Source organism: Diabrotica virgifera, chromosome 8 (assembly GCF_917563875.1).
Source record: "Diabrotica virgifera virgifera chromosome 8, PGI_DIABVI_V3a".
Classification (NCBI taxonomy): Eukaryota; Metazoa; Arthropoda; class Insecta; order Coleoptera; family Chrysomelidae; genus Diabrotica; species Diabrotica virgifera.
The window spans coordinates 25,436,171-25,463,965 of NC_065450.1; the positions used below are offsets into that span (position 1 = coordinate 25,436,171).

Sequence of the window (27,795 nt, forward strand, 5' to 3'; positions counted from 1 at the left end):
TATTAAAATAAGTTTTCAACAAACGCATACATTTATTTCTCCCTGAAGGCATATTTATTTAATTTCTGATTAACGCGATCTTATTTTCGAAATTAAAATAAATTTAATTGGCACTATTAGTCCATTGGCTCACGGTAAAATATTGCAAAACCTCCCAATTTAAAAGAACCGCTTGGATTGACATGAAATTTGGCATACACATAGCCAACATGTCAAAGAAAAAAAGTGATATTGTGCCGATGTGTGCTTTTGCCGTAGGGGTGAGATTCACCCCTTCTGGGGGTGAAAAAACATACGTTCAAAATAAGTCTGGAATTAGATAAACTGACTAATTCTAAGCAATTTTTGTTCGATAGAGATAAGTCAATACTTTCCTAGTTATGTGAGATATAAAAGAAAACAAGATTTTAGACGGTTTTTCGCAAATAACTCCAAAAGTAGGTATTATATCTAAAAAAAATATTAACAAAAATATAGCTTTTAAAGAAGTGAAATAAAATGGTGTTTATATGAAGTCTGTAGACATAGTTGAAGCAGAGTTGTAGCTAATGAAAAAATTAAGCACTTTTCGGGTAAAACCCATTAAAACTTTTTTGAAGTGTTTATAAAAAGCTTTATTTCTGTTTTTAAAAGAAGTTTTTAACATCAAAAGTAAGTTAAGCTCAAAATAAAGTTGGTCCTTTTTTTGGTAAAAAAAATCGTAAAAATCACCCCATAATTAGCATATCAAATGAAATTAATCTTTACTGCTTCACAAGTTACTTTACTTATGTATTGTTTATACAATCTGTAAGTTTCATCGGTTTATTTTTATAACAACACTACCACGAGAATTAAACAAGGAAACAAACTTACCGAAGAGTTTTTGACAAATAAAGGGCTCAAACAAGGATGCTGCCTCTCTTCAACACTTTTTAAAATATATTCGGAACAAGCTCTGAAAAATTGGAAACGGCAATGAAAGAATAAGGGACTTCCATTGAATGACCACACACTATATTATACTCTTTGTTTCGCAGACGACTAAATATTAATAGCACAAGACTACAATGATATATTTATGTTACATGAAAAGAAATCTAATAGAGGAATACAGGAAATGGGGACTAGATATCAACATAGGAAAAACCAAATATATGAATATCGGTGAAACGCAGCAGGACTTGATACTAGACGGAGAAGAAACAATCAGTAAATGTAACAAATATAAATACATGGCTATGAAAATCACGAATGATGGAACACTGGAAGGAGACATTAAAGACCGAAATATTCAGGGCAGGAAAGCAAATGCGCTTCGAAACTCAGTACTCTGGGACAAGCAAATAAACAGCCAAATAAGAAAAAGATCTAAAATGCTGTAGTGAAAAACACACAGCTGCGAAGTATGGCCTGTGAAGGAAAAATCAAAACAAATGTTAGAGGTCACCGAAATGGATTTCTGGAAAAGAGTTACAGGAAGATCAAGAAGAGAACATGTCACCAACGAACGGATAAGAGAAATAATGAAGGTCACACATACAATAAATGACGAAATCAACAAAATACAACTTTGTTTGGTTTGGTCATTTACAAAGAATGCATTCGGACAGAATCCCAAAACAAGTACAAAACGGGAAACCGCAAGGTAGAAGAAAAAGAGGTAGACCGAAAAACAGTTGGCAGGAAGGAATAAACACAGCCATGGATGAAAGAGGTCTGCAAGTAGATCAATGTGCGCACAGAGAGGAACGGCGAACGGGTATCGGAAGACGGAGAACGTTGTAAATCGATAGTATATATAAGTTTCATCGGTTCAAAATGCCCATTTTTGAAAAGGCTGTAGTTAAAAGGGCTTGAACGAGTGAATCACTAATGTATGCAAATTTTGAATAGCCATTTATATTAACCAATTTTTGTCAAAACAAAAATTACTTTTCCCGTGACGGGAAAACAAAAAATCCAAAATATTCAGAAAAGCAAAACATACATTTTTTATACCTTGAGATTTTTGGTATCACTAATAATTTTTAAGTTATTTTGAAAAAAAGAAATTTTTTCAAAATTAAAAAGAAGCTCAGGTTCTAGGATGTCTGACTTCCATACAGTTAGAGCAAAGTTTAAATCCCAGTGCCAGCGAGAACAGCTAAACGCACGATTCGGACATCGACAGCAGGCCGTAGACGGCAACTGCAAGAGGCAGTTGCAGTTGTCGCCAGGACGACGTCATTACTTTGCACTATTAAGTTGTATATTTCTTAGCAACTGACGTTCTGCCGAATAGCGAACGACGACGTCATTACTTTGCACTATTAATTTGTATATTTCTTAGCAACTGACGCACGTTCTGCCGAACAGCAGTTGCTAATAAATATAAAAATTAATAGTGCAAAGTAATGACGTCGTTATGGTGACAACTCTAACTGTCGCCTGCAGTTGCCGTCTGCAGTCGTTGTCGGAATCGTACCTTTATAGACATTTTTAAAAATGTCTATAGGCCCCCGGCCTCGATTTTTGACCCTTCGCTTCGTTATCGAACGTATTCGTTTCGTAATATCTGTTTCACGGATCACCTACCTCCTTTAGATGTTCCACGATAACGTTTTGGTTAAATATGATAAACAGCGCTCCATGCCGCTTGTATCGGAACTAATCCAAGCGGGAATTTCAAAATGTAATTTTGGTGAGAAGAAAATGTTAGGTTAAAATATTTGTAGTTGAAAAAAAAAATAATTTGGTTTTAAAATACGCAAATTATTTTTAATTTCAAATATACAAAATACCATTTGGGAAAAAATGAGACATGACAACGTATTTTTATTTATTTATTTAATACCAGCAAAACCACTTTGTATATACTTTTTTACAAATCGTATCTGTACAAATGAAATTATTAATAGTTATCTTCCAAACTGAGTTCCAAATACTTCTACAAAAGGGTATCTCAAATGATTGAAACATGTGTGCATCTCTACTTGTTGAAGGACTTTCAACTAAAACAATAGTATATTGTACAACAAGAGAGAAAAAAGACATATTTCTCACGAGCGCGTAAGTTTGTTGGCACGAGCCGAGGTACGAGGCGAGTGCTGCAAATCAAGCCAGGGAGAAATATGTCGTTTTTTCACGTGTTGTACACTGTCCTTTTTCTATGGATGCGTTTTTGTCAATAGTTCAAACTTCAAAATTAAATAATTTAGGTGCTTTTATGTAGATTATATGCCAAAATGGAAATAAAATACATATTATACACATATGTAGGTATTTAACATTCTTAATATTTATATACTTTTATTTATTTAAAATTATAGTTACCAGTTATATTTGAACAGTTTTGAAAGGTAATTCCTGGTAAGTAAAATGACATGACACTCAGACTCAGTGATATAGAAGAAATCTTCACTCCAGGTGCATGGCGACATCCCAAAAAACGTATCATTACTGAAAATGACATTTAGTTTAGTATGACCTTGAGATACCTGCGTGAAACATCTAAAGAGAGTTAAGTGATCTGTGATCTGTTTAGTATACGAAGCGAATACGTTCGATAACGACGCGAAGGGACAAAAATCGAGGCCCAGGTCAACTCAGCCTGAATAAAATGAGCACCTTGTGAAAACCAGGGCTAATAATAGTAGGCTGTTGAAGCGTAGCACTGGTCTTGTTACCTTTCTTGTATACCGTAGGTAGGGGTCGACAAGACAAGAAATCTTGTCTTGATAACAACTTCTTGTCTTGTCTTGAGAAAAAATCAAGAAATTCTAAAAAATCTTGTCTTGACGTTTTCTTGACATCTTATATCTTGTCTTGACTCAAGAAATTGCAAGATCTTGAAATTTCTTGATTACCCGGTTTGGTGATTCTCCGGCGACCTTTTTATTGCGTTGCGTGCTAATAAAATAAGCATTTTGTACGTTTCGCGCATACTCTAAACATAGCTGTCCAGGATTTCATAAAAGTTGTTGAACAGTTCGAAACAGTTTAGACATCGAAAAGAATTTTGATAATTTGTAGGATACGATAGAAGTAGAAAATGATATAAGTTATACTGCTTCAGATTTTACTCCTGTGAGTAAAATTAAATAAATATCTTGTAAAAAAATCAAGAACTCAGAGCAGATGCAACTTAAACAGTGCTTGCGAGGCCTTAATATGACTATGCCAAAATTAGATGTGCCTACAAAATGGCATTTAACTTTCGAGATGCTAACATGGGGTTTAAGTGTAAAAAATGCTTTAACTGTATTTTGCGATAACATCGAAAATCTAACTAAATAAATGCAAGGTATTAGATAAAGAATGAGTTCTGATCAGCAAATGTTGTCAGTATCTGAGAAGCTTTAAAACACTTTCTTCAATACTCGAAGGGGAAAAATATTGCACACTCCCATTGGTAGTAATGGCAATAAATTTACTTCTAAACAAACTGGAAATATGGGCTCATTAACTTGATAATAAAATTGATAGAGACGCTACCGAAGATCAATTAATTTGCTGCATTCAAGCTGCGAGACATAAAATACTGAAACACTATAACACAACTAATTGGATATACAGTGCGGTGGAATAAGTGTTGCCCCCCCCCTGTTAACTTGTTTATTTTAAGAATATAAGCAAAACGCTCGGACAGATCGATTTTTAAACTAACCATAGTATATTATAGCATCAACGTTTCGAACTTTACGCGATCCCTCTTCAGGTGGCAGCCATAACTTTGATTTTTTTAAATGGGAAAGTACATCATGTGACATCTCATTTAAAAGCTCTTAAAATACTGAGTTCAAAAATGTATAATACTTTGTTTGAGAGCGTAGGCCAAAATTTCGGTCGAATTCTTTCTAAATGCAATAATTTTTTTCGAATCCTGAAAAAAATAATAAATATTTTTTAAAAATTTAAACGCAGAATGAAATATTACAGTATTCTCGATGGTCCAAATTCCCTGAGAACTCCTATAATGTTTATTTTAATAAGTCACAGTGGTAGAAAAAAGAGAAAATTTAGTGTGATTTTTAATTTCAAATATATCGTTCAAAAGAAACTTTTTGTTTATTCTAAGGGACTGTCAGCCCTCAGTAATAATCTAATCTTTTATTCTGCGTTTAAATTTTTCAAAAATACTTATTATTTTTCTCAGAATTCGAAAAAAATAAATGTGTTTAAAAAGAGTTCGACCGAAATTTTGGGCCTGCGATCTCAAAAAGGATTAAAGTATTATACATTTTTGAAATCAGTATTTTAAAAGCTGTTAAATGAGGTGTCACATGATGTACTTTACCATTTAAAAAAAATCAAAGTTATGCCTGTCACCTGAAGAGGGATCGCGTAAAGTTCGAAAAGTTCGAAAAGTTGGTGCTATGATATACTATGATTAGTTTTAAAATCGACCTGTGCGAGCGTTTTGCTTATATTCTTAAAATAAACAAGTTAACAGGGGGGGGGGCAACACTTATTCCACCGCACTATATTATGCACTATATTATATAGTTCTTATTTTGGATCCTCGGCATAAAGTAGATGCCTTTTCCTCTTCATCTTGGGGAAGGCTCCTACAATCAGAGGCAGTAAAAAAATTGAAGAAATATTTAAAGCTAACTACTTTAATAAATCCAAGAATGATCGACAGAATCCAATAACACTTAGTCCTAAAAAAGAAATAACCAATTTGATTTAGATATTGGGTACTTGCCTATTTAAAAAAGCTGATATTGATAACTTCTAACAATCTAGGAAGCATGAACTTGAAAAATACTTAAATAAGCGTAGGCCAGAAGATTCTGAGAATATATATATTGAAGTTGAAGACACAAAAATACTTACCAGTCGTTATCGAAAATGGCCAAGGATTTTCTCGAAACGCCAGCAACATCTGTATCTGCGGAAAGGCTATTTTCAAGAGCAGCTTTAACAATAACAAAGCCAAGAAATCGGCTAGACATTGACTCCTTAAAAAGTGTTATCTGCTTTAATGCATGGCTTATCAATTCTTACACAGGTTTTAGAGTTTTCATTATTAGTTAAGATATTTCAAGATTTCTTGATTTCTTGACAAGAAATATTGGTATTGACATAAAATTTCTTGTCTTGTCTTGAAATCTAAAATTACTTCTTGTCTTGATCTTGTCTTGAAATCAAGACAAGATCAAGACAAGATCTTGAAATTTTCAAGCACTTGGCGACCCCTAACCGTAGGGCCTAGATATAGCAGACTACCCTGCTATAATCCCAAAGCCACGGTAGCGGTATAAAACAGGAGACAAGAATATTAAAAAAAAATTACTTAAAACCGTATTTTTTTTTTAAATTGAGCACCTTGTACCGATGAAACTTACAGATCAAATAAATCATACATAACTAAAATAACTTGTGAAGCGGTAACGATTAATTTCATTTGAGATGCTAATTAGGGTATAATATTTACGATTTTTTACCAAAAAAAGGAACCAGCTTTATTTCGACCGTAACTTTTTTACTTTTGATGCTAGAAACTCTTTTAAAAAATAAAATCAATGCCTTTTTAAACACTTTAACACGTTGACGGACAGAACGTCTATAGACGTTTAATTTCCATTGATGTAATGTGACACAACGTCTATAGACGACATTTCTACAATATCGAGTTGTGGTGAAAAATCGGTGTCAAAAAATATCACATTACATCTACAGATGCATATGAAATGTCACACGACGCCGACGTCTACGGTCGTCGTCCACATTTTTACAAAAAATGTTAAAAAAACTCATTGTCTTCATAAACTATAAGCGCTAAAATCATTGAGGATTTCCCTATTCTCTTTGCAAAATACATATCGTGTCACAACACTTGCTTATACATTTGACGCACTGTCCGTCAACGTCTTTTAAAAAAGTTGTGATGAATTTTCACGTTCACACGTTCACAATTTTCATGTTATTCCACGTTAAAATATTCGATTTGAAATTTGACGAATACGAACCTACTTTTCGTTAGCTACAACTTTGCTTCTACTAGAACTGGAAGAATATCGCACCTCCGCTCAAAGAGTGTTATAAGTCAAAAAAGCAAATTATCGAGAAAATGACGTTCAAAATTTGTGCTAGAACTTTTCCGGGTTTAATTCAAAAACTATTAAAATTAGAACAATAACTGTTTAAGAAATATAACAAATACTACAAAAAGAAAAATAAATATGTTACTTTACTTGAGCATATTCGCAGATTGTTTTGAATAAAGTAATCACATATACTGTCTTAACGCAACAAACGACGGCGACGTTTTATACCGATCTTAGATGGACAAATACCTTGCACAAGTCGATATGTGACACTGTATATGTTCGGGGCATCGTTGATTTTGGGGCATATTTTTTTTTTATTTATTTATTTGCCAAGTGCTACAATCTGGTCTTTGACCAATGAGTAACATTTTATCTATCCTATCCTACTAACTACTTAATATCTAAGAGCCACCCTTTGATGTCTTCTTAGTTGTCTTTATTATTACTGGCGCACTTTTTGCTTGTGCACTATCACACAAAGCGCTGCTTTTCACTTTATCACGCACTACACTAACACGTTGCTTGCACACTAGTCGCGCAATGCTCCGCTATTAGCTTTTTCGCAAACTACACCAACTCGTGAGGTTTGGTCCTCTTCAGTCTTTTTTTCTGGTTTGAGTTGTCCAGGAGCTGGATGGCCTCAATATTTTCGTGGAGAAGAAGTCTTTTTTCATGACTTTCTGCGTGTTTTCGGATTTCTTTGTCGACGGGCTCCATTCGTAGATCCTTGTGGAGGTCGTCATTACGGATGTACCAGGGTGCGTTAACTATGCCCCTTAATACTTTGTTTTGAAAAGTTTGTATTATTTTTAAGTTTGTCTTTTTTGTACATCCCCATAGTTGGATACCATACGTCCATACTGGTTTTATAACTTGTTTGCAGATTAGCATCTTGTTATACGTTGACAACCCTGAGTATCTTCCCAGTAGCCAGTACAATTCTTTATATTTGATATTTAATTATTCCTTCTTTTTCTTTACATGGGCTTTCCAGCGAAGCTTCGTGTCTAGGGTTAAGCCCAGGTATTTGGCTGTGTTGGCATAAGGAATGTCTTGTCCATTAATTTTTATTGGTGCGTACATAATTGTTTTATTAGTGAAATCAACATGTACTGATTTGCTTTCATTCAATGTAATCTTCCACGTCTTAGTCCATTTTTGGAATTTGCTCATCGCATTTTGTAGTTTATTGGCTGTTTCTACGGTATCTTTACCTACTGCTAATATGGCGGTGTCGTCGGCAAAGGTAGCTAAACAGTAGTTATCGAATTCTGGTAGATCACATGTATAAAGGAGATATAGGACCGGGTCCAATACGCTACCCTGGGGGACTCCGGCTTTCATTTCTTTAAGTTCAAAATAAGCATCATCTTGCTTGATTCTGAAATATCTATCAGTTAAGTACGATTGAATTATGTCTGTGTATGATTTTGGAAGAACTGTCTCTAATTTATATAATAGTCCTTCATGCCAAACTCTGTCAAATGCCTGGGCAACATCTAAGAATAAAGCTGAACAAACTTTTCTTTCCTCTAATGCATTATCTATAATATCGGTGACTCTGTGGAGTTGGTCTATAGTTGAGTGTTTCTGCCTAAAGCCAAACTGGTGATTTAGAATTAATTTTTTGTTTACTTTAATTGGTTGCAATCTTCTGAGGAGAAGTTTTTCAAATAATTTAGACATTGTGGGTAGCAGTGATATTGGTCTATAGGAATAGGTCATATGTGGTGGTTTACCTGGTTTTGGTATCATTACTATTTCCGCCACTTTCCACAACGAAGGAACATATTTTAATCTGATCGTGACATTAATTAAATATGTTAACTTGACAATTGCTTTTCTTGGCAGCTGTTTTAATATTTGTCCTGTTATTAAATCAAAGCCAGGAGCTTTTCTCGGGTTTAAATTATAATTTTGGGGCATATAATAATCTAGTCGCAACATAGGGGGTCCCGTGGGCACTTTTAGCTCGCCGCGATTTGATGGTGGTATTATAGGTTTTTTGGGTCGTTGAATCCAATGGAAGTGGTCTGGAAGCCCAAATGTGGTGCTTTTAATTGTTTGTGTATTTTTCAGGAATTATTAGAAGCCCTGTAAATAAATTGATAGTGTTAAGGTATTCTCTGGTGTATTTTTGGTCACTAAGTCTAATGCGACTAGTCACCATTACTCAAAATATGTTCTTATTTTGTTAATAACAAAATAATTGTTTATTCGCAAAAAAGCTCGAAATAATGCGCTATCTACAGCAAGTTTGTAGTCTTTTTCATAGTATTTTTATACGATTAATCGATTTCCACTAGTCGTGATAGTTTAAATTACGTTCCGACTTTGTTATTTATAAATTATTGCAAAAATAATGGTTTATAGTACGTTTACTCACGGTTTTTGCTCTAGATTAAAAAAAAACCACTTGTACTGACATGAAATTTGGCATACACGTAGCTAACGTGTCAAATAAAACAAGTGCTATTGTGTAGATGTGTGCTTTTACCATGGGGGAAAAAAGAAACGTTTAAAATATGTCCGGAAGTGGATAAACTGATTAATTCTAAGCAACTTTTTTTCTGTACGTTTTTTTCACTAAGTCAATACTTTTCGAGTTACTTGCTAGTGAATATGTTCATTTTTTCAACAAAAGAAAAACACGTTTTTGGTGGTTTTATAAGCACTTTCGAACTGATGAAAGTTAGAGAACGTATAGACACAACATAAGTAAAGTAACTTGTGAATTTGTGAAGCAGTAACTATTAATTTCATTTGAGATGCTAACTAGGGGGTGATTTTTCTGTCTTTTTTTTATCAAAAAAAATGGGCCAACTTTATTTTGAGCGTAACTTGCTTATTTTTGATACTAGATACTTTTTCAAAAAATAGGAATAAAGGATTTTATAAAAACTTTTAAAAAGTTGTAATGAGTTTTCCTCAAAAAGTTCTTCATTTTTTGGTTATTCTATGTTGAAATATTTGATTTGGAATTGGACGAATATGAACCTGTTGTTCATTAGCTACAACTCCGCTTCTCCTGGGTCTACGGACCTCGCACATACACTGTTTTTTTCACTTTTTATAGTCAATATTTTTGTTAAGAAATTTTTTTTTGAAAAAATACTTAGTTTTTAAGTTGTTTACGAAAAACCGTCTACAAACGTGGGTATTTTGTTGAAAAATGAACATATTCACTCGCAAATAAATCGAAAAGTATTAACTTAGTGAAAAAACTGTGTAGAACAAAAGTTGATTAGAATTGATCAGTTTATCTACCTCCGGACTTATTTTAAATATTTCTTTTTTCACCCCCGAAAAGGGGTGAAAATCACCCCAGGGTAAAATCACACATCGGCACAATATCACTTGTTTTGTTTGACATGTTATCTACGTGTATGCCAAATTGCATGTCAATACAAGTGTTTTTTTTTTTTAATTTAGAGCAAAAACCGTTAGTAAACGTACTAATGTCCGTCCCACCTTGACTTTACAGTATAGGGAACATAGGCAATGCAGTCCTTATGAGAGTTTTTAGCATGGTGATGCCGATTTTATCAAAAATAATTTTAGGATTCATATGCGTAATAACTTTAGTATATCAAATAAACTTAAAACGCATACCAATCCTAAAATGGTAGATTGTCTTTCTAAAACAGTTTTAATTTAATCTCTCTAATTTTCGATTACAAATTCTTTTTGATAAAATCGGCATCACCACGCTAAAAACTCTCATAAGGACTGCATTGCCTATGTTCCCTATACTGTAAAGTCAAGGTGGGAGAGACTATTATAGAAATTATTATATTATAGAAATCATTATTTTTGCAATAATTTATTGAAATATTATCATTATTTGCAATAATTTATAGAAATTATTATATTATAGAAATCATTATTTTTGCAATAATTTATTAATAACAAAGTCGGAACGTGGTTTAAACTATCACGACTAGTGGCAATCGATTTAGCGTATCAAAATACTATGAAAAAGACTACAAACTTGCTGTAGATAGCGCGTTATTTCGAGCTTTTCGGCGAATAAACAATTATTTTGTTATTAACAAAATAAGAACATATTTTGAGTAATCGTCTAATTGCGACTAGTCGCATTCAATTTAGCGACCAAAAATACACCAGAGAAAACCTTTACACTATCAATTTATTTACAGGGCTTCTAATAATAATTCCTGAAAAATACCTAATTTTACCATAATTTGTTAATAACAATTAAACCCACCACATTTTGGTTTTTCAGACCACTTCCATTGCATTCAGCGACCCAAAAAACCTATAATACCACCATCAAATCGCGGCGAGCTAAAAGTGCTCATGGGACCCCCTATGTTGCGACTAGACTATAATGACACTAGTATCATCTAACGATAAATACTTTAGCCTTAGACGCAACACTTCTTGAGATAGGAATTTGTAGTTTTGTTAAACTGTTGGTGCAATAAAACCGTTTTTAATTTTTTTTGAGTTGTGACACTCTTTGAGCGGAGGTGCGATATTTGTTTCGGTAAAATACTTATATTTTGAGTTATTTCCGAAAAACTGTCTAAAAACGTGTATTTTTCTGTTGACAAATTAACGTATTATTCACTTGCCAATAACTCGAAAACTGTTGTAGTAAAAAAACTCTTTTCTCAGTTGCCTAGAATTAATCAGTTTATGCAATCACAGACTTATTTTGAACGTATGTTGTTTCACCCCCGCGAACAGGTGAGAATCACCCCCAGAGCAAAAGCACACATCGGCACAATATCACTCTTTTCTTTGACATGTTAGCTATGTGTATGCCAAATTTTATGTCAATTCAAGCGGTTTTAGCCATAAAAATATAATGGTCATTACTTCACTAATCCCATATAAATACAATATGTCTATATGTGTAATGTCAAAATCTACATTCTGTATGAAAAGTTATTTACTGAAAATAATGCTTCTCCTTCTTCTTCTTCTTCTTCTTCTTCTTCTTCTTCTTCTTCTTCTTCTTCTTCTTCTTCTTCTTCTTCTTCTTCTTCTTCTTCTTCTTCTTCTTCTTCTGCTTCTCGTGTAGACATGACTCTGTCTGTTTTTCAATGTGCCTCCAGTAAGTTGTCATTCCATCGTTTTCGTGGTCTTCCCACTGAACGACTTTCTATTGGAGAAACGTCTCTAGCCGTTCTTATTACTCTATTTGTTGTCATTCGGCTTATGTTCCATTCTACTCTTCTGCTTTTCACCCAGTTATAAATGTTCAACTTGCATCTCCATCGTATATCTGCACTTCTAGCTTTATCGTATAGTGTCTTACCATCGATTTTTCGAATTTTTTTCATCTCTGCTGTTTCTAGCAATCTTTTTGTCCTTTCTGTATCAGGTCGTGTTTCTGCCGCGTATGTCATTATTGATCTGATGACTGTTTTGTAAATTCTTCCTTTCACTTCTTTCCCGACATTTTTATAGCTCCATATTGTTTCAATCGGGCATTCTGGGGCTGTGCTTGCTTATTCTGTTTCGAGCTTTCCGTAGCTAGATAGTGTAATGCCTAGATATTTAAACTTCTTCATTTGTTCTATTGTCTGACCCTCCAGCTCTAATTTACACCTTATTAGATTTGCTGTTATAACCACGCATTTAGTATTTTTGCAGTTATATTTAGTTGGTGCAGCATACGTTGTAAATCATCTTCACTTTGAGATATTTGAGATGTTATTGAGATATTAGTATTGACGTCGTCTGCATAGCCGATTATTTTAAGTTGTTTTTCTCCCATTTACTGTACTTTTTTTGTAATTACTTTTTTATTATTTCATCCATGATCAGGTTGAACAATCAAGGACTCATCTCTTACCAGGACCCTGTCTTATCCCATTGGCAGCTTCAATTGGGTCAGCTAGTTCTTCATCTACTTTTACTTTTATTGTGTTACTCTGGTAGATATTTTCGATAGTTTTAATTATTCCTATAGGTACCTCTCTTGCGTACAATAAATAGATAACGTTCTTTTAATTTTAATGGGTTCAGTAAAAATTGAACCCCACGAACTGTAGACTCATGCAGCTTTTTACGGGCCTCTTGCTTATTCCATTCGAAAACCTCGTCCTTCGTACCGTAAGGGATACGTCAAGGATACTATACAAAGTGCCAGACAAATAAGACAAAATAGAGGTGTAAAATCAAAGGCGGCAATCTCCACTTTTTCTTGTTTTGAGTTAGGGACGCCTTCTGTTGCGTTTTTTTATTATCTGTTAGATAAAACTATTTTCAAGAACCAAAAGCGGTCTTAACTGTATACAAGTCGCAGTGAAAAATTCATATTGGGATCAAAAGCGGCAATATCCATAGCTGAGTGCGTACCAAACACGACAATCTCCGCTGCGGCCAGTAAGAGCCACGTAACGCTCGCATGTGATCAACTGTGAATGTCGTGAACTCTGTCGAAACCTGTGAATGTGAATATATACCCGAACTTCCGAATATTTTAGTTTAAGTGATATGCATATAAATTGCTTTTACGTATTATATTATTTTCTTCTGCTTACAGTACCGTCTCCTATCGGAGGTTGGCTACCATCACAGCAATTTTAACTTTGTTGGCTGCAGCTCTGAACAATTGTATTGAACTGCACCCGTACCGCCTTCTTAAATTTCGCAACCAGGAAAAACTCCTACGTCCCCCATTTCTCTTTCCCGAGATTTTTTCTTGGATTGTGAGCCTTAGCAGGGAGTACTTTTCTCTCTCATTATGTGCCCTAGATATTCCAGTTTTCTCGTTTGTATTGTTTTTATTACTTCCCATTCCTTCCTCATCTTCAGCAACAAAACATCTTGATTTGTTATTCTATCTGTCCACGGTATTTTCCACATTCTCTGCTCTGGTCATTAGTATCAGTGGACCAAACCCCTAAATTATATTATTGTTCAATATTAAAATTTATTTTTCTTCACTACATAGCCGGCACAATGATTTTTTATTAGTTTCAAAACTGGCAATATCCTTATAGATAATTTTCATATCCGTCAATCTCCAAGCACTGCAAAAAAAACGGCAATCTCCAAACTAAAATATTAAAAAAAGGAAAAGAAATAATTTTCTTAAGCCCCTCTTTCTGGACATCCGATAACAAACCAAATTTTATATGATTATTTATCAGTTTTATTGTTTTAATTTCATTTTGTTAGTTTTTACAGTTTTTCGCGGTTTCCCAAAATTATGGAGATGGGAGATTGCCGACTTTGATTTTACACCCTTCAAAGGTAGAAATCGACGCAAAAGCGAAAAAAAGTGCGTAATAAATAATGGTACCCCGTCAAAATAGCCCCGTCAAAAAAGCTCCGACAAAATAGCCCCGACATAATATCCCGCACACAAAATAGCTCCGACAAACTAGCCTGCAGACAAAATAGCCGCGGAATAATAGCCCGCCGACAAAATAGCCCCGACAAAATGGCCCCGACACAATAGCTCCGAAAAAAAAGCGCTCCCTTCAGAATTAATCATGAAATAATTCCTTCAAAATACATTTTTTCCGAAATGGTAATTATCCTCTATTCAGATGTTTATCTTAACCACATTAAATAAAAATTGTCTTTTCAGAGAACTCGAGTCCTGTCTTTCCTGCCTCTTGGAAGTTTGAACATTTAAGTTAAGCGAAAATCAATGTTAATTTATGATATAAACAATTTTTTCTGTTTTCAGGCAACAGTAAAATGCATTTTAAATTAAATAAATTAAATAATTTCTTCATTTTTGTCAAATAATTTCAATTAAAAAAAGTTTTTGGACACCTTGTATAAATAATTATGTAATTGTGTATAAGAGGCTGTTTTAGCCGGGGCTATTTTAGCCGGGGCTGTTTTGACCGGGGCTATTTTGTGTGCGATCTATTTTGTCGGGGCTATTTTGTTTGCGGGCTATTTTGTCGAGGCTATTTTGTGTTCGGGCTATTTTGACGGGGCTTTTTTGACGGGGCTGTTTTAACCGGGCTATTTTGACGGGTTACGATAAATAATACTAATCGAAAAGTCGAAGCGTTTTTCGAACATTGATTTTTAATTGAGTTTATTCCATTTGCCTGATATACACCGTATAAATGTTTCGTATTATTAAAATTTAATATATTTTTTTTTTCAGTTCATAGCTGCTAGTGACAAGCTGTGGTTCATGTTGGAAATGTACTCTTTCGTAGACTATTTTACAATTCCTCCATCGTTTGTTTCGATCTATTTAGATCGAACATGGATAGGTAAGTCCTTATGCTTTATTTTCTTAATACTATTAAGAGGGTAGTCGAAAAATTTCGGATGCAAAAGTATTTTTGAAAAATTTAAACGCAGAATGAAAGATTACATTATTATTGAGGGCCGGAAGTCTCCGAAAACTTCTATAATGTTCATTTTAATAACTTACAGAGGTGAAAAAAAGAGAAAATTTAGTCTGAGATTTAATTTCAAATATTTCATTCAAAAGAATCTTTTTGTTTATTCTCAGGGACTTTAAACGCTCGGAAATAATGTAATCCTTCATTCTGCCTTCAAATTTTTAAAAAAAGTTTCTCAGGATTCGAAAAAAAATGCGTTTAAAAAGCATTGGTTCGAAATTTTGCGCCTACGCTCTAAACCCGGGAGCAGTCGCGCCGTTAGAAAAAATCGAAAATTTTATCCTTTTCCGTGATAACTTGATGAACAATTTTGGCACAAAACTCTCCACTCGTAAGTGCCTCGAGGAAGATTGTAGTAATGCGTAGGTATTTTTTTATTTACTTTCTTTTATATTTTTTTGTGGAATTTATGGCTTAGGTGAAAACCAATTAGCTTTAAAATAAATAGATATTCTTAACATAACGAGTAGGTAAATAAAAATATACATATATATTTTTTAAATTCTTATATTCGTATTGTAGACCGGGCAGTATCATCGCCCCCGCTAGCGCAATTATTCCGATTCGATTTTTTTGCACAAACTTACTCAAAAAGAGGTTCTTATAACATATCCACAGGGTGCCGGGCGGTGCCGTGGTCGAAAAATTTTTTAAACATTTTTTTTTAACAAATTCACAAAAATAATTTTTTTATTTCCAACAATTTTTTTTAGATAATTTGGGTCATGCTGAGCAAAAAAGGTCTCCTGTAATTTTTCTCCAAAATTGACTTTTGTCGAGTTATACGCGATTAAAAATTTGAAAAATGCGAAAATGGCCATTTTCAAGGCTTCATAACTCGATTAAAAATGATTATTATGAAATTCAAAAAGTGACAACATCAAGATTCGAACACCTTCTTCAACGTCCTGAAGAGATTTTTGTCACTATTTTATTACAAAGCTGTTATTTTTAGTTATTAACAATTAGCGATATAGTCCAACTGTATCGTCGCCCCCGTTAGCGGAACTACTTCGATTAGATTTTTTTGCACAAACTTACTCAAAAAGACAAGATCAATATTCAAATACGTTCTTTAGCGTCCTGAAGAGATTTTTGTTGAAAAAAAATAATAATAAAAAATAACATATCCACAGGGTGCCGGGCGGTGCCGTGGTCGAAAAATTTTTTAAACAATTTTTTTTTAAACAAATTCACAAAAATAATTTTTTCATTTCCCACGATTTTTTTTAGATAATTTGGATCATTGTGAGCAAAAAAGGTCTTTGGTCATTTTTCTCTAAACTTGACTGTTGTCGAGTTATACGCGATTAAAAATTTGAAAAATGCGAAAATCGCCATTTTCAAGGCTTCATAACTCGATTAAAAATTATTATTATGAAATTAAAAAAGTGACAAGATCAATATTCAAATACGTTCTTTAGCGTCCTGAAGAGATTTTTGTTGAAAAAAAATTGTTGGAAATGAAAAAATTATTTTTGTGAATTTGTTTAAAAAAATTGTTTAAAAAATTTTTCGACCACGGCACCGCAAGGTACCCTGTGGATATGTTATGAGGACCCCTTTTTGAGCAAGTTTGTGCAAAAAAATCTGATCGAAATTGTTCCGCTAACGGGGGCAACGATACAGTTAGACTATAGCGCTAATTGTTAATAACTAAAAATAACAGCTTTGTAATAAATTAATGACAAAAATCTCTTCAGAACGCTGAAAAAGGTATTTGAATCTTGATTTTGTCACTTTTTGAATTTCATAATAATCATTTTTGATCGAGTTATGAAGCCTTGAAAATGTCCATTTTCGCATTTTTCAAATTTTTAATCGCGTATAACTCGACAACAGTCAATTTTAGAGAAAAATGACAAGAGAAAGCGACCTTTTTTGCTCAGAATGACCCAAGGTATCTAAAAAAAATTGTTGGAAATGAAAAAATTATTTTTGTGAATTTGTTTAAAAAAATTGTTTAAAAAATTTTTCGACCACGGCACCGCAAGGCACTCTGTGGATATGTTATAAGGACCATTTTTTGAGCAAGTTTGTGCAAAAAAATCTGATCGAAATTGTTCCGCTAACGGGGGCGACGATACAGTTAGACTATAGCGCTAATTGTTAATAACTAAAAATAACAGCTTTGTAATGAATTAATGACAAAAATCTCTTCACAACGCTGAAGAATGACCCAAATTATCTAAAAAAAATTGTTGGAAATAAAAAAATTATTTTTGTGAATTTGTTTAAAAAAAATTGTTTAAAAAATTTTTCGACCACGGCACCGCCCGGCACCCTGTGGATATGTGATAAGGACCTCTTTTTGAGTAAGTTTGTGCAAAAAAATCCAATCGGAATAATTGCGCTAGCGGGGGCGACGATACTGTCCGGTCTATTGTTACATAAAATCTAACGCGCGGAACGTGATAGAAGAGAGCGCGGGACTTTTTCCGGGTTAATTTATTTATAACGCGACAAACTAAAATTTATTAAATAAATAATCCTAAATAACGCAATTTTTCTTATTTAGTTTAGTGGTGGGACCATACAATTTAAAATAAAAGCTGTCACAATTGGTTAATATGCTCAAGAAATGCTCAAGAGCTAGCAACGTCGGAAAAAAATTTATTATTTTAAGACAACTGGTTCTTTAATATATTATTCCCTATGCTCCTTGGAACACCGTACCGGCCATCTGGCTACTGATTACAGATTGTATTCATTACTGCGCGGCACGCGGCACACTTGTACAGGTAAATATCGTGACCCGTCAAAATAGCCCGGTCAAAACAGCCCCGACAAAATAGATCGCACACAAAACAGCCCCGGTCAAAACAGCCCTGGCTAAAATAGCCCCGGCTAAAACAGCCTCTTATAAACAATTACATAATTATTTATACAAGGTGTCCAAAAACTTTTTTTTTAATTTAAATTATTTGACAAAAAGGAAGAATGTATTTAATTTATTTAATTTAAAATGCATTTTACTGTTGCCCGAAAACAGAAAAAATTGTTTATATCATAAATAAACATTGATTTTCGCTTAACTTAAATAATCAAACTTCCAAGAGGCAGGGAAGACAGGACTCGAGTTCTCTGAAAAGTCCGTTTTTATTTAATGTAGCTAAGATAAACATCTGAATAGAGGATAATTACCATTTCCGAAAAAATGTATTTTTAAGGAATTATTTCATGATGAATTCTGAAGGGAGCTATTTTGTCGGGGCTATTTTGTCGAGGCTATTTTATCGGGGCTATTTTGTCGGCGGGCTGTTATTCCGCGGCTATTTTGTCTGCAGGCTATTTTGTCGGAGCTATTTTGTGTGCGGGATATTATGTCGGGGCTATTTTGTCGGAGCTTTTTTGACGGGGCTATTTTGACGGGGTACCGGTAAATATATCGAATTTAAAATTATTGTAAGACGAAAAATTTTTTTGTCATTACTTTTTAAACATTATTAGAAATATGAATTAAAATTGCTAGACATTTCTGTGGTTTAAAAATTAATGACAAACAATTTTTTGTCTTAAAATAATTTTAAATTTAATATGCAGTAAGATTGAATAGTATGATAAAGCTCAGTAGATCCGCTATAGTAATAGATAGCAATAAAAGTTAATAACCAAAACTGTAGCAAACTTTGAGCTTCAAATTAAAAAATTAGTTACAGTGTTACAGGGTGTTCGATAACATAGTGGCAGACCAAACTTTTGTTTTTTTAAATGAAATACCCTATATTTTATTTTACATTCGAAATCCTCTTAACTTCCCCATCACAAAAATATAAAGGGTTGTTATGTTATACGGTTTTTTTAAAGTTATAACCAATTTTCTATGAAAATCGTAACAAGTTCAGCTCGCTGCATAAATAAAAATAAACACAACAGCAATGGGTTATTATTGGTGCCATATTATTTTAATGATTGTGAAAATATTTAAGGATTGTTGATATTGCTAATTTTCTTTATATCGAATACACGATGAGTCAAAACGCAAGTACATTATTTTCTCAGAAATTTTATACACCTATATTTTATATCACTATCGAAAAGTACCATTACCGTACTTAAATTTTTGTATAATATTCCTTATGTCTAAATTTGTTAGTTTTCGAGATATTTTCATTTTTCAGAGCAAGTTATTAATTAGGGTGTTCTATTTAAAATTATTAAGAACATAATGTACCTACTTGCGTTTTGACCCTATATTCGATATAAACAAATTAGCAGTATCAACCATTTTTATAAATTTTGACAATCAACAAAAAATATGGCGCCAATAAACTATTGCTGTTGTGCTTATTTTTATTTATACAGGAAGCTGAACTTATTACGATTTTCATAGAACATTGGTTATAACTTTGTAAATACCCTGTATAACATAACAAACCTTTATATTTTTGTGATTGGGAAGTTAAGAAGATTTCAAATATAAAATAAAATATAGGGTGTTCCATTAAAAAAAAAAACAAAAGTTTGGTCTGCCACTATATTATCGAACACCCTGTAACATTCTGATTAATTTGTAATGTGAAGCTCCAGATTGGCTACAATTTTTGTTATTAACTTTTATTGCTATATATTACTATAGCGGATCTACTAAGCTTTATCATCACACTAATCAATCACACCGATTTTGTATTTACCTGTACAAGTGTGCTGCGCAGTAATGAACGCAACCTGTATCAGCAGCCATATGGCCGGTACGGTGTTCGAGAAAGCATGGGGAACAATATATTAAAGAATAAGCTGTTTTAAAATACTTTCTCGGAAACGTTGCTCTTAGACCAAAATTAGGTATCCCCACGGTACTTTTGAGTACCACCAAATTCTGGTATACCTCATATCCCAAGTATTGAAGTACACTGACCGGCACGAAAAACGGGCACCCCAAAAAATGGGTAATTTTTGATGTCTTGTATCTCCTAAACCTGTTGTCCGATTTAAGTAATTTTTTTAATGTGTTATAGCCTTATTCCTTAACAATATCGCTGTAATGCTATTGTTGCTAGACAGGTAAATTTTCATTGCATACCGGGTGTACATTATTAGAATATTGTGGTGTTGTGAAAATTGAGAAAAAAAACCCAGTTTGATTGGCACACCCGGTATACAATGAAAATTTACCAGTCTAGCAACAATATTATTACATCGATGTTGTTAAGGAATAAGGCTATAACACATTAAAAAAATTACTTAAATCGAACAACAGGTTTAGGAGATACCTAACATCAAAAATGACCCATTTTTTGGGATGACCGTTTTTCGTGCCAGTGAGTGTAGATCTAATTTGCGAATTTTCTGTTAAATGTCCTCTATTAGTTATCAGTTGATGTGTAATACTTCAAATGTTATTCAAACGATTTCGTTTTAGATACACCATTAGATTTTTAGGTACTCTAAAGTCTAAATGATCGTTGGAAAGAAACAACGTTTTTAGCTTATTGTAAAAAGTTATGACCGATAAACGTGGTGGGTGCCTATGGGTTAAACCTCTAATAAGAAAAATAACTTAATAAAGAAGAGGTGAAAATAGTTGTTTATATGTTAGCTGTTAGCTGTTTATATGAGTAGCTGTCTAGTATTTTATTATAAAGTTTCCCAATTCCGCAATAATCATTGTATTTTTTCTTTTTAACACGTTCTGTGCGGACGGCATACATGTGAGCCACCATAACGGCATACATGTGAGCATTCATAACCGAACAGAATAAGATAATAACTACCTACCCGATGTTAGGGTAAGAACAGAACAAGTGGGTTAGTGTGGAGGTGTAGTTCGCGGTGGATGCTACTAGTTAATTCGCGGTCGATCTCGACAGCACATAGCAAGGAGGTCACCTGCGCTGTCAGCCGAGCTAGAACCACTATCAAGTGAAGTAGTTTAATGAAATTTGAATGACAAAAAGACTGTGCTTTTGCGATGTTGTGTCAGTCAAGTGATGATAGTGATGAAATGTCAGCTGTAGATAATCAGATCCTCCGTCATATTTCAAAAACTTACTGTATTTAATTACTTTAGAAATTCAAAAGCAAACTGAATACAAAAAAGGGATTATATAAAAAGTATCAAGTCAAATAGCGCAGGTAATGACAACTTGACCTCGAACGGAACAATTACAGGGAAGCATCCTTGTAGGCCGCACAGTAGACATCCATGTAAAACTAACTCATTTTATTTTTAAAAGCATCGATGTAAACCTTCTGGATGGCATCGCGCTAAGCCTCCATCGCGACTTACCTGCTCTGTTCGCTTCCATTCATTACAATGTGTTTGTTTTACATGGGTGTCGACATCGACCGCGACCGACACCTCCACCTCCACCGCGACCCAAGTAAGTCGAGGTAGAGGTGTAGGTCCCGGTGGATGCCACTAGTTAAGTCTCAGTCGATGTCGACAGCACATAGCAAGGAGGTCACCTGCGCTGTCAGTCGAGCTAGAACCACTATCAAGTGAAGTAGTTTAATGAAATTTGAAGAAATTCAAAAATAAACTGAATACAAAAAAGGGATTATATAAAAAGTATCAAGTCAAATAGCGCAGGTAATGACAACTTGACCTCGAACGGAACAATTACAGGGAAGCATCCTTGTAGGCCGCACAGTAGACATCCATGTAAAACTAACTCATTTTATTTTTAAAAGCATCGATGTAAACCTTCTGGATGGCATCGCGCTAAGCCTCCATCGCGACTTACCTGCTCTGTTCGCTTCCATTCATTACAATGTGTTTGTTTTACATGGGTGTCGACATCGACCGCGACCGACACCTACACCTCCACCTCGACCTACTTGTTTTGTTCTTATCATCATAAGTGGCTCAACAATCCGTTGTGGATCTTGGCCTGCTCACAAAGAAGTCGCCACTCCTGTCGATTCCTGGCAACTTCCCTCCATCTTCTGACCCCTAGAATTTTTAGGTCTTCTTCAACATCATCAATCCATCTTCTTCGTGGTCGTCCTCTACTTCTTGTACCTTCTGGTTTTGAAAATGATAATCTCTTAGTGTATTCGTGGTCTGACATCCTAGCAATGTGTCCAGCCCATCTAAGTCTCTGCACTTTAACGAATTTCACAATATCTGGATCGGTGTATAACTGATACAGTTCAAAGTTGTATCTTCGACGCCATAGCCCATTTTCATTTACTGCCCCAAAAATCTTTCTAAGAATTTTTCTCTCAAAAATACCAAGAAAAGTCTTTCATCACTCTGAGATAGGGTCCACGTTTCAGCTCCATATATCAAAACCGGTCTTATTAAGGTCTTGTATATATTGAGCTGTGCGTTGGAGCTATATATACAGGGTGTCCCGAAAAGATTGGTCATAAATTATACCACAGATTCTGGGGTCAAAAATAGGTTGATTGAACCTCACTTACCTATATACAATAGTGCACACAAAAAAAGTTACCGTCCTTTGAAGTTACAAAATGAAAATCGATTTTTTTTCATATATCGAAAACTCTCAGAGATTTTTTATTGAAAATTGACATGTGGCATTTTTACGACAGCAATATCTTAAAAAAAATTAAGTAAAATTTGTGCACCCCATACAAATTTTATGGGGGTTTTGTTCCCTTAAACCGCCCCAAACTTTTGTGTACGTTTCAATTAAATTATTATTGTGGCACTATTAGTTAAACACATTATTTTTAAAACTTTTTTGCCTCTTAGTACTTTTTCGATAAGCCAGTGTTTATCGAGATATTTTGAATATTTGTCGAATCCACCACATATTTGTATATGGTTAAGTACGGTTATAGAGACCTGTTAATAATCTGAAAATTTATTTATAATTTACATTTTTAGGTATATTTTGAAAAAGAAGCTACATCTCGATAAAAGGTGACTTATGAACAAAAGACTAAGAGACAAAAGTTTTAAAAACACTGTGTTTAACTAATGGTACCACAATAATAGTTTAATTGGAACGTACACAAACATTAGGGGGGTTTAAAGGAACCCCCATAAAATTTTTACGTAAATATATTGAAAAAGAAGCCGCATCTCAATAAAAACTGGCTTATCGAAAAAATACTAAGAGGCAAAAAAGTTTTAAAAACGTTGTGTTTAACTAATGGTACCACAATAATGAATTAATTGGAACGTACACAAAAGTTTGGGGGGGTTTAAGGGAACAAAATCCCCATAAATTTTTTATGGGGTGGACAAATTTCACTATAATTTTGTTTTAAGATGTTCCTGACATAAGAATTATACATGTCCATTTTCAATAAAAAATCTCTAATAGTTTTCGATATATTGAAAAAAATCGATTTTCATTTTGTAACTTCAAAGGGCTGTAACTTTTTTTGTGAGCACATTTGTACTAAGGTAAGTTAGGTTCAATCGAACTATTTTTGACCCCAGAATGTGTGGTATAATTTATGACCATTCTTTTCGGGACACCCTGTATATTGAGCTATATATGTGCGTTGGAGGTATACAGCAGGATCTAGCGTTGGAAAATGAAATAACTATTAATCACTGTCAGGAATATAAATACTTGGGTCTTACAATTACACAAGATGGAACGTTGGACAAGAATATCCAAGAAAGGTTCACACAAGGAAGGAAAGCTATCGCATTATTGAACAAAATCCTATGGGACCAAAGTATCTCCAAAGAAAATAAACGTAACATCTATAACAGCATTGTTAAGAGCATTATAACATACAGCAGCGAAGTTTGGCCACTTAAAGAAAAATCCGAAAATATGCTCAGAACAACTGAAATGGACTTCTGGAGAAGATCTGCTGGTATATCAAGAATACAAAAAATCAGAAATACAAGAATATTGGAGATAATGGATGTAAAGCATACAATAATGGACGATATAAAAACAAAGCAACTAAGATGGTTTGGCCACGTACAACGTATGGAAGAAGACAGATTACCCAAGCAAGTGCTACGATGGGCACCAAAAGGACGGCGGAAGAGAGGAAGACCTAGGAAAAGCTGGATAGAAGGAATCCATAGGGAAATCGGAGAAAGAGGCTTGAACGAAGACATGTGCTACGATCGAGAGCAATGGCGATTGGGAATCGGAAGACGTCGTAGAACGTTATGAACCGATTATATATATATATATATATATATATATATATATATATATATATATATATATATATATATATATATATATATATATATATATATATATAGAAATACTGGATATTAGTGACTGTCAATATCAACAAACAAGTGGTTTATTAGGGTTGCAGTCAGAAGTTTGGCCAGGATATCAAAGAAACACTCTTTTGACTTTTTGTCTAGCTTTCGGGATTGTTTGACCCCTTTATCAAGACTCTGTAATATAAAACAAAAATGTAAGTATTTTAAAATATTACATTGTTTTAGTAAACCTACTAGTCGTTGAGATTATTAAAGAGAAGCTTGATGATGCTCAACATTTCAAATTAACACAAATATTGGAAACAGAAAACAAAGGACACAATACATTTTAAAATTTTTGAATAATTAGCAGAAATACAATAATTATTCTGTCATGTTAACCTACTGATAATGTAAGTCAAAAACTCTGACACATAGAGAACAGAAAGAAGAAACAATCAAATTAAATAGTATCAAATAAAAAAGTAATTAAGTGTTATGATTATTGTGGTTCTTTTTAAAACATCAGAGGCCCATACAAGGTGTGTTCAAATTCACTAACTGTACTTAAGAGTATGCAACTCATTATACGTCCATGTGTGTTTTGTAAAACAAACAAGTATTTTTATGTTTTGGTTTTTAGTGTTGCGCAAGTAGATAACAATATATGTTGCTAAGTTTTTCTATATCTGATTTTTTATTTATACATGAGTTGCTCGATTTTATGCAACACATTTCCACAAAAACGCGTTTACAGTGGTTTGTTTCCCTTGCCAAAATACAAAAACCCTCGAAATTGAACTCATGTTTCAATGTTATAGCATGTTCTGTTAGTGCACATGCATTTATTTTGTTAACTTTTATGTCACTACGGTGACTGATGGCTCTACTATGGAAATTACGAGATGTTTCGCCAATGTACACGTTGTTACAATTGAAACAAGGTATAGAATATACAACATTCGAAGATTCCTGCATAGTGAAGGGATCCTTAGTTTTTGTGTATAACATAGACACCGTTTTCACATTCCTTGTTGCGATTTTTAAGCCATTCACATTTTTGAAAATGTTGAATAGCTTCGGTGTCAGATCAGGAATGTAGGGCAAGGAACCAAAAGTTATTTTGGGTGGTACTACTGATGTGTTGCCTGTCAGTTGTCGGACTTCATTATTATGACAATTTCGTCCGTCAGCTGATTGACAAGAAGGAGAACCAAAAATAAGTTTGTTTAGAAGCCCTATGGGATAAGAATTTTCTAATAATATGGATCTCAGGTTCCAGAGAACAAAGTAACTGATGTTTTAAACACTTTTAATAACCAATGTGAACACCTTAAGTTTACGGTTGAGAGGGAGGCGGATAATATGATTCCTTTTTTAGACATGCTCATTCATCGTGGCAGGGATGGCATTCTGAAGACTGAGTGGTATCGCAAGCCTTGTTTTAGTAACCGTTTCATAAATTTTCATTCCCAACACCCATCTAAGATGAAAACAAACTTGGTTTTGGCCTTAAAAAGTAGAGTCACTAAATTGTCGCACCTGGAATTTAGGGATAGGGGACTAAAAAAGCTGAGATCCATATTATTAGAAAATTCTTATCCCATAGGGCTTCTAAACAAACTTATTTTTGGTTCTTCTTCTTGTCAATCAGCTGACGGACGAAATTGTCATAATAATGAAGTCCGACAACTGACAGGCAACACATCAGTAGTACCACCCAAAATAACTTTTGGTTCCTTGCCCTACATTCCTGATCTGACACCGAAGCTATTCAACATTTTCAAAAATGTGAATGGCTTAAAAATCGCAACAAGGAATGTGAAAACGGTGTCTATGTTATACACAAAAACTAAGGATCCCTTCACTATGCAGGAATCTTCGAATGTTGTATATTCTATACCTTGTTTCAATTGTAACAACGTGTACATTGGCGAAACATCTCGTAATTTCCATAGTAGAGCCATCAGTCACCGTAGTGACATAAAAGTTAACAAAATAAATGCATGTGCACTAACAGAACATGCTATAACATTGAAACATGAGTTCAATTTCGAGGGTTCCTGTATTTTGGCAAGGGAAACAAACCACTGTAAACGCGTTTTTGTGGAAATGTGTTGCATAAAATCGAGCAACTCATGTATAAATAAAAAATCAGATATAGAAAAACTTAGCAACATATATTGTTATCTACTTGCGCAACACTAAAAACCAAAACATAAAAATACTTGTTTGTTTTACAAAACACACATGGACGTATAATGAGTTGCATACTCTTAAGTACAGTTAGTGAATTTGAACACACCTTGTATGGGCCTCTGATGTTTTAAAAAGAACCACAATAATCATAACACTTAATTACTTTTTTATTTGATACTATTTAATTTGATTGTTTCTTCTTTCTGTTCTCTATGTGTCAGAGTTTTTGACTTACATTATCAGTAGGTTAACATGACAGAATAATTATTGTATTTCTGCTAATTATTCAAAAATTTTAAAATGTATTGTGTCCTTTGTTTTCTGTTTCCAATATTTGTGTTAATTTGAAATGTTGAGCATCATCAAGCTTCTCTTTAATAATCTCAACGACTAGTAGGTTTACTAAAACAATGTAATATTTTAAAATACTTACATTTTTGTTTTATATTACAGAGTCTTGATAAAGGGGTCAAACAATCCCGAAAGCTAGACAAAAAGTCAAAAGAGTGTTTCTTTGATATCCTGGCCAAACTTCTGACTGCAACCCTAATAAACCACTTGTTTGTTATATATATATATATATATATATATATATATATATATATATATATATATATATATATATATATATATATATATATATATATATAAATCTTGTTAATTTTGAGGTTGCAGTCATAAATTTCAGGGGGCAGGATAAGTAAAACTCTTAGTTATTATCAAGCTTTCGCAAAATTTATTTGCTTCTTCAAGATATGCTAAAAAAGTTTTAGTAAATACAATGAAATTAAGATGATAAAAAATATTGTACATAAAAAGCATAAAAAACTTACAACGTGAGGTTAATCCATTAAATTTTTGGCATACATAACAAAAAAATATATAAAATTCTTAATCTAATTCCTAATTTTCTACAATGCCTTAATTTTAGTTAATTTAAAAAGAGAAAAATAATTTGACAATTTAATTTGAAATTTAGTATGTCAGAAAGACATTTGTATCTGTTTATTATATTTTATTTTAAGTTGCTAATAACTAGTTTTTTATTATTTCTTATCTGCGTACTTATTATAGAATTTATGGATATAAGTAATTTGTAAAATATTAGTTTTAGCAATAT

General features: G+C 33.5%; 1 protein-coding gene across 5 annotated transcripts in view; it reads left to right on the forward strand.

Moving 5' to 3' along the window:
- The window catches only part of LOC114336268 (calcium-activated potassium channel slowpoke), a 663,340-nt gene that overhangs the window by 170,527 nt on the left and 465,018 nt on the right, over nt 1-27,795 (forward strand). For all 5 annotated transcript variants that reach the window (XM_050659851.1, XM_050659850.1, XM_050659854.1 and 2 more), the window contains one exon: nt 15,127-15,238. In XM_050659851.1, the coding sequence (XP_050515808.1) occupies nt 15,127-15,238 (112 nt within the window). The remainder of the gene's footprint in view (nt 1-15,126; nt 15,239-27,795) is intronic.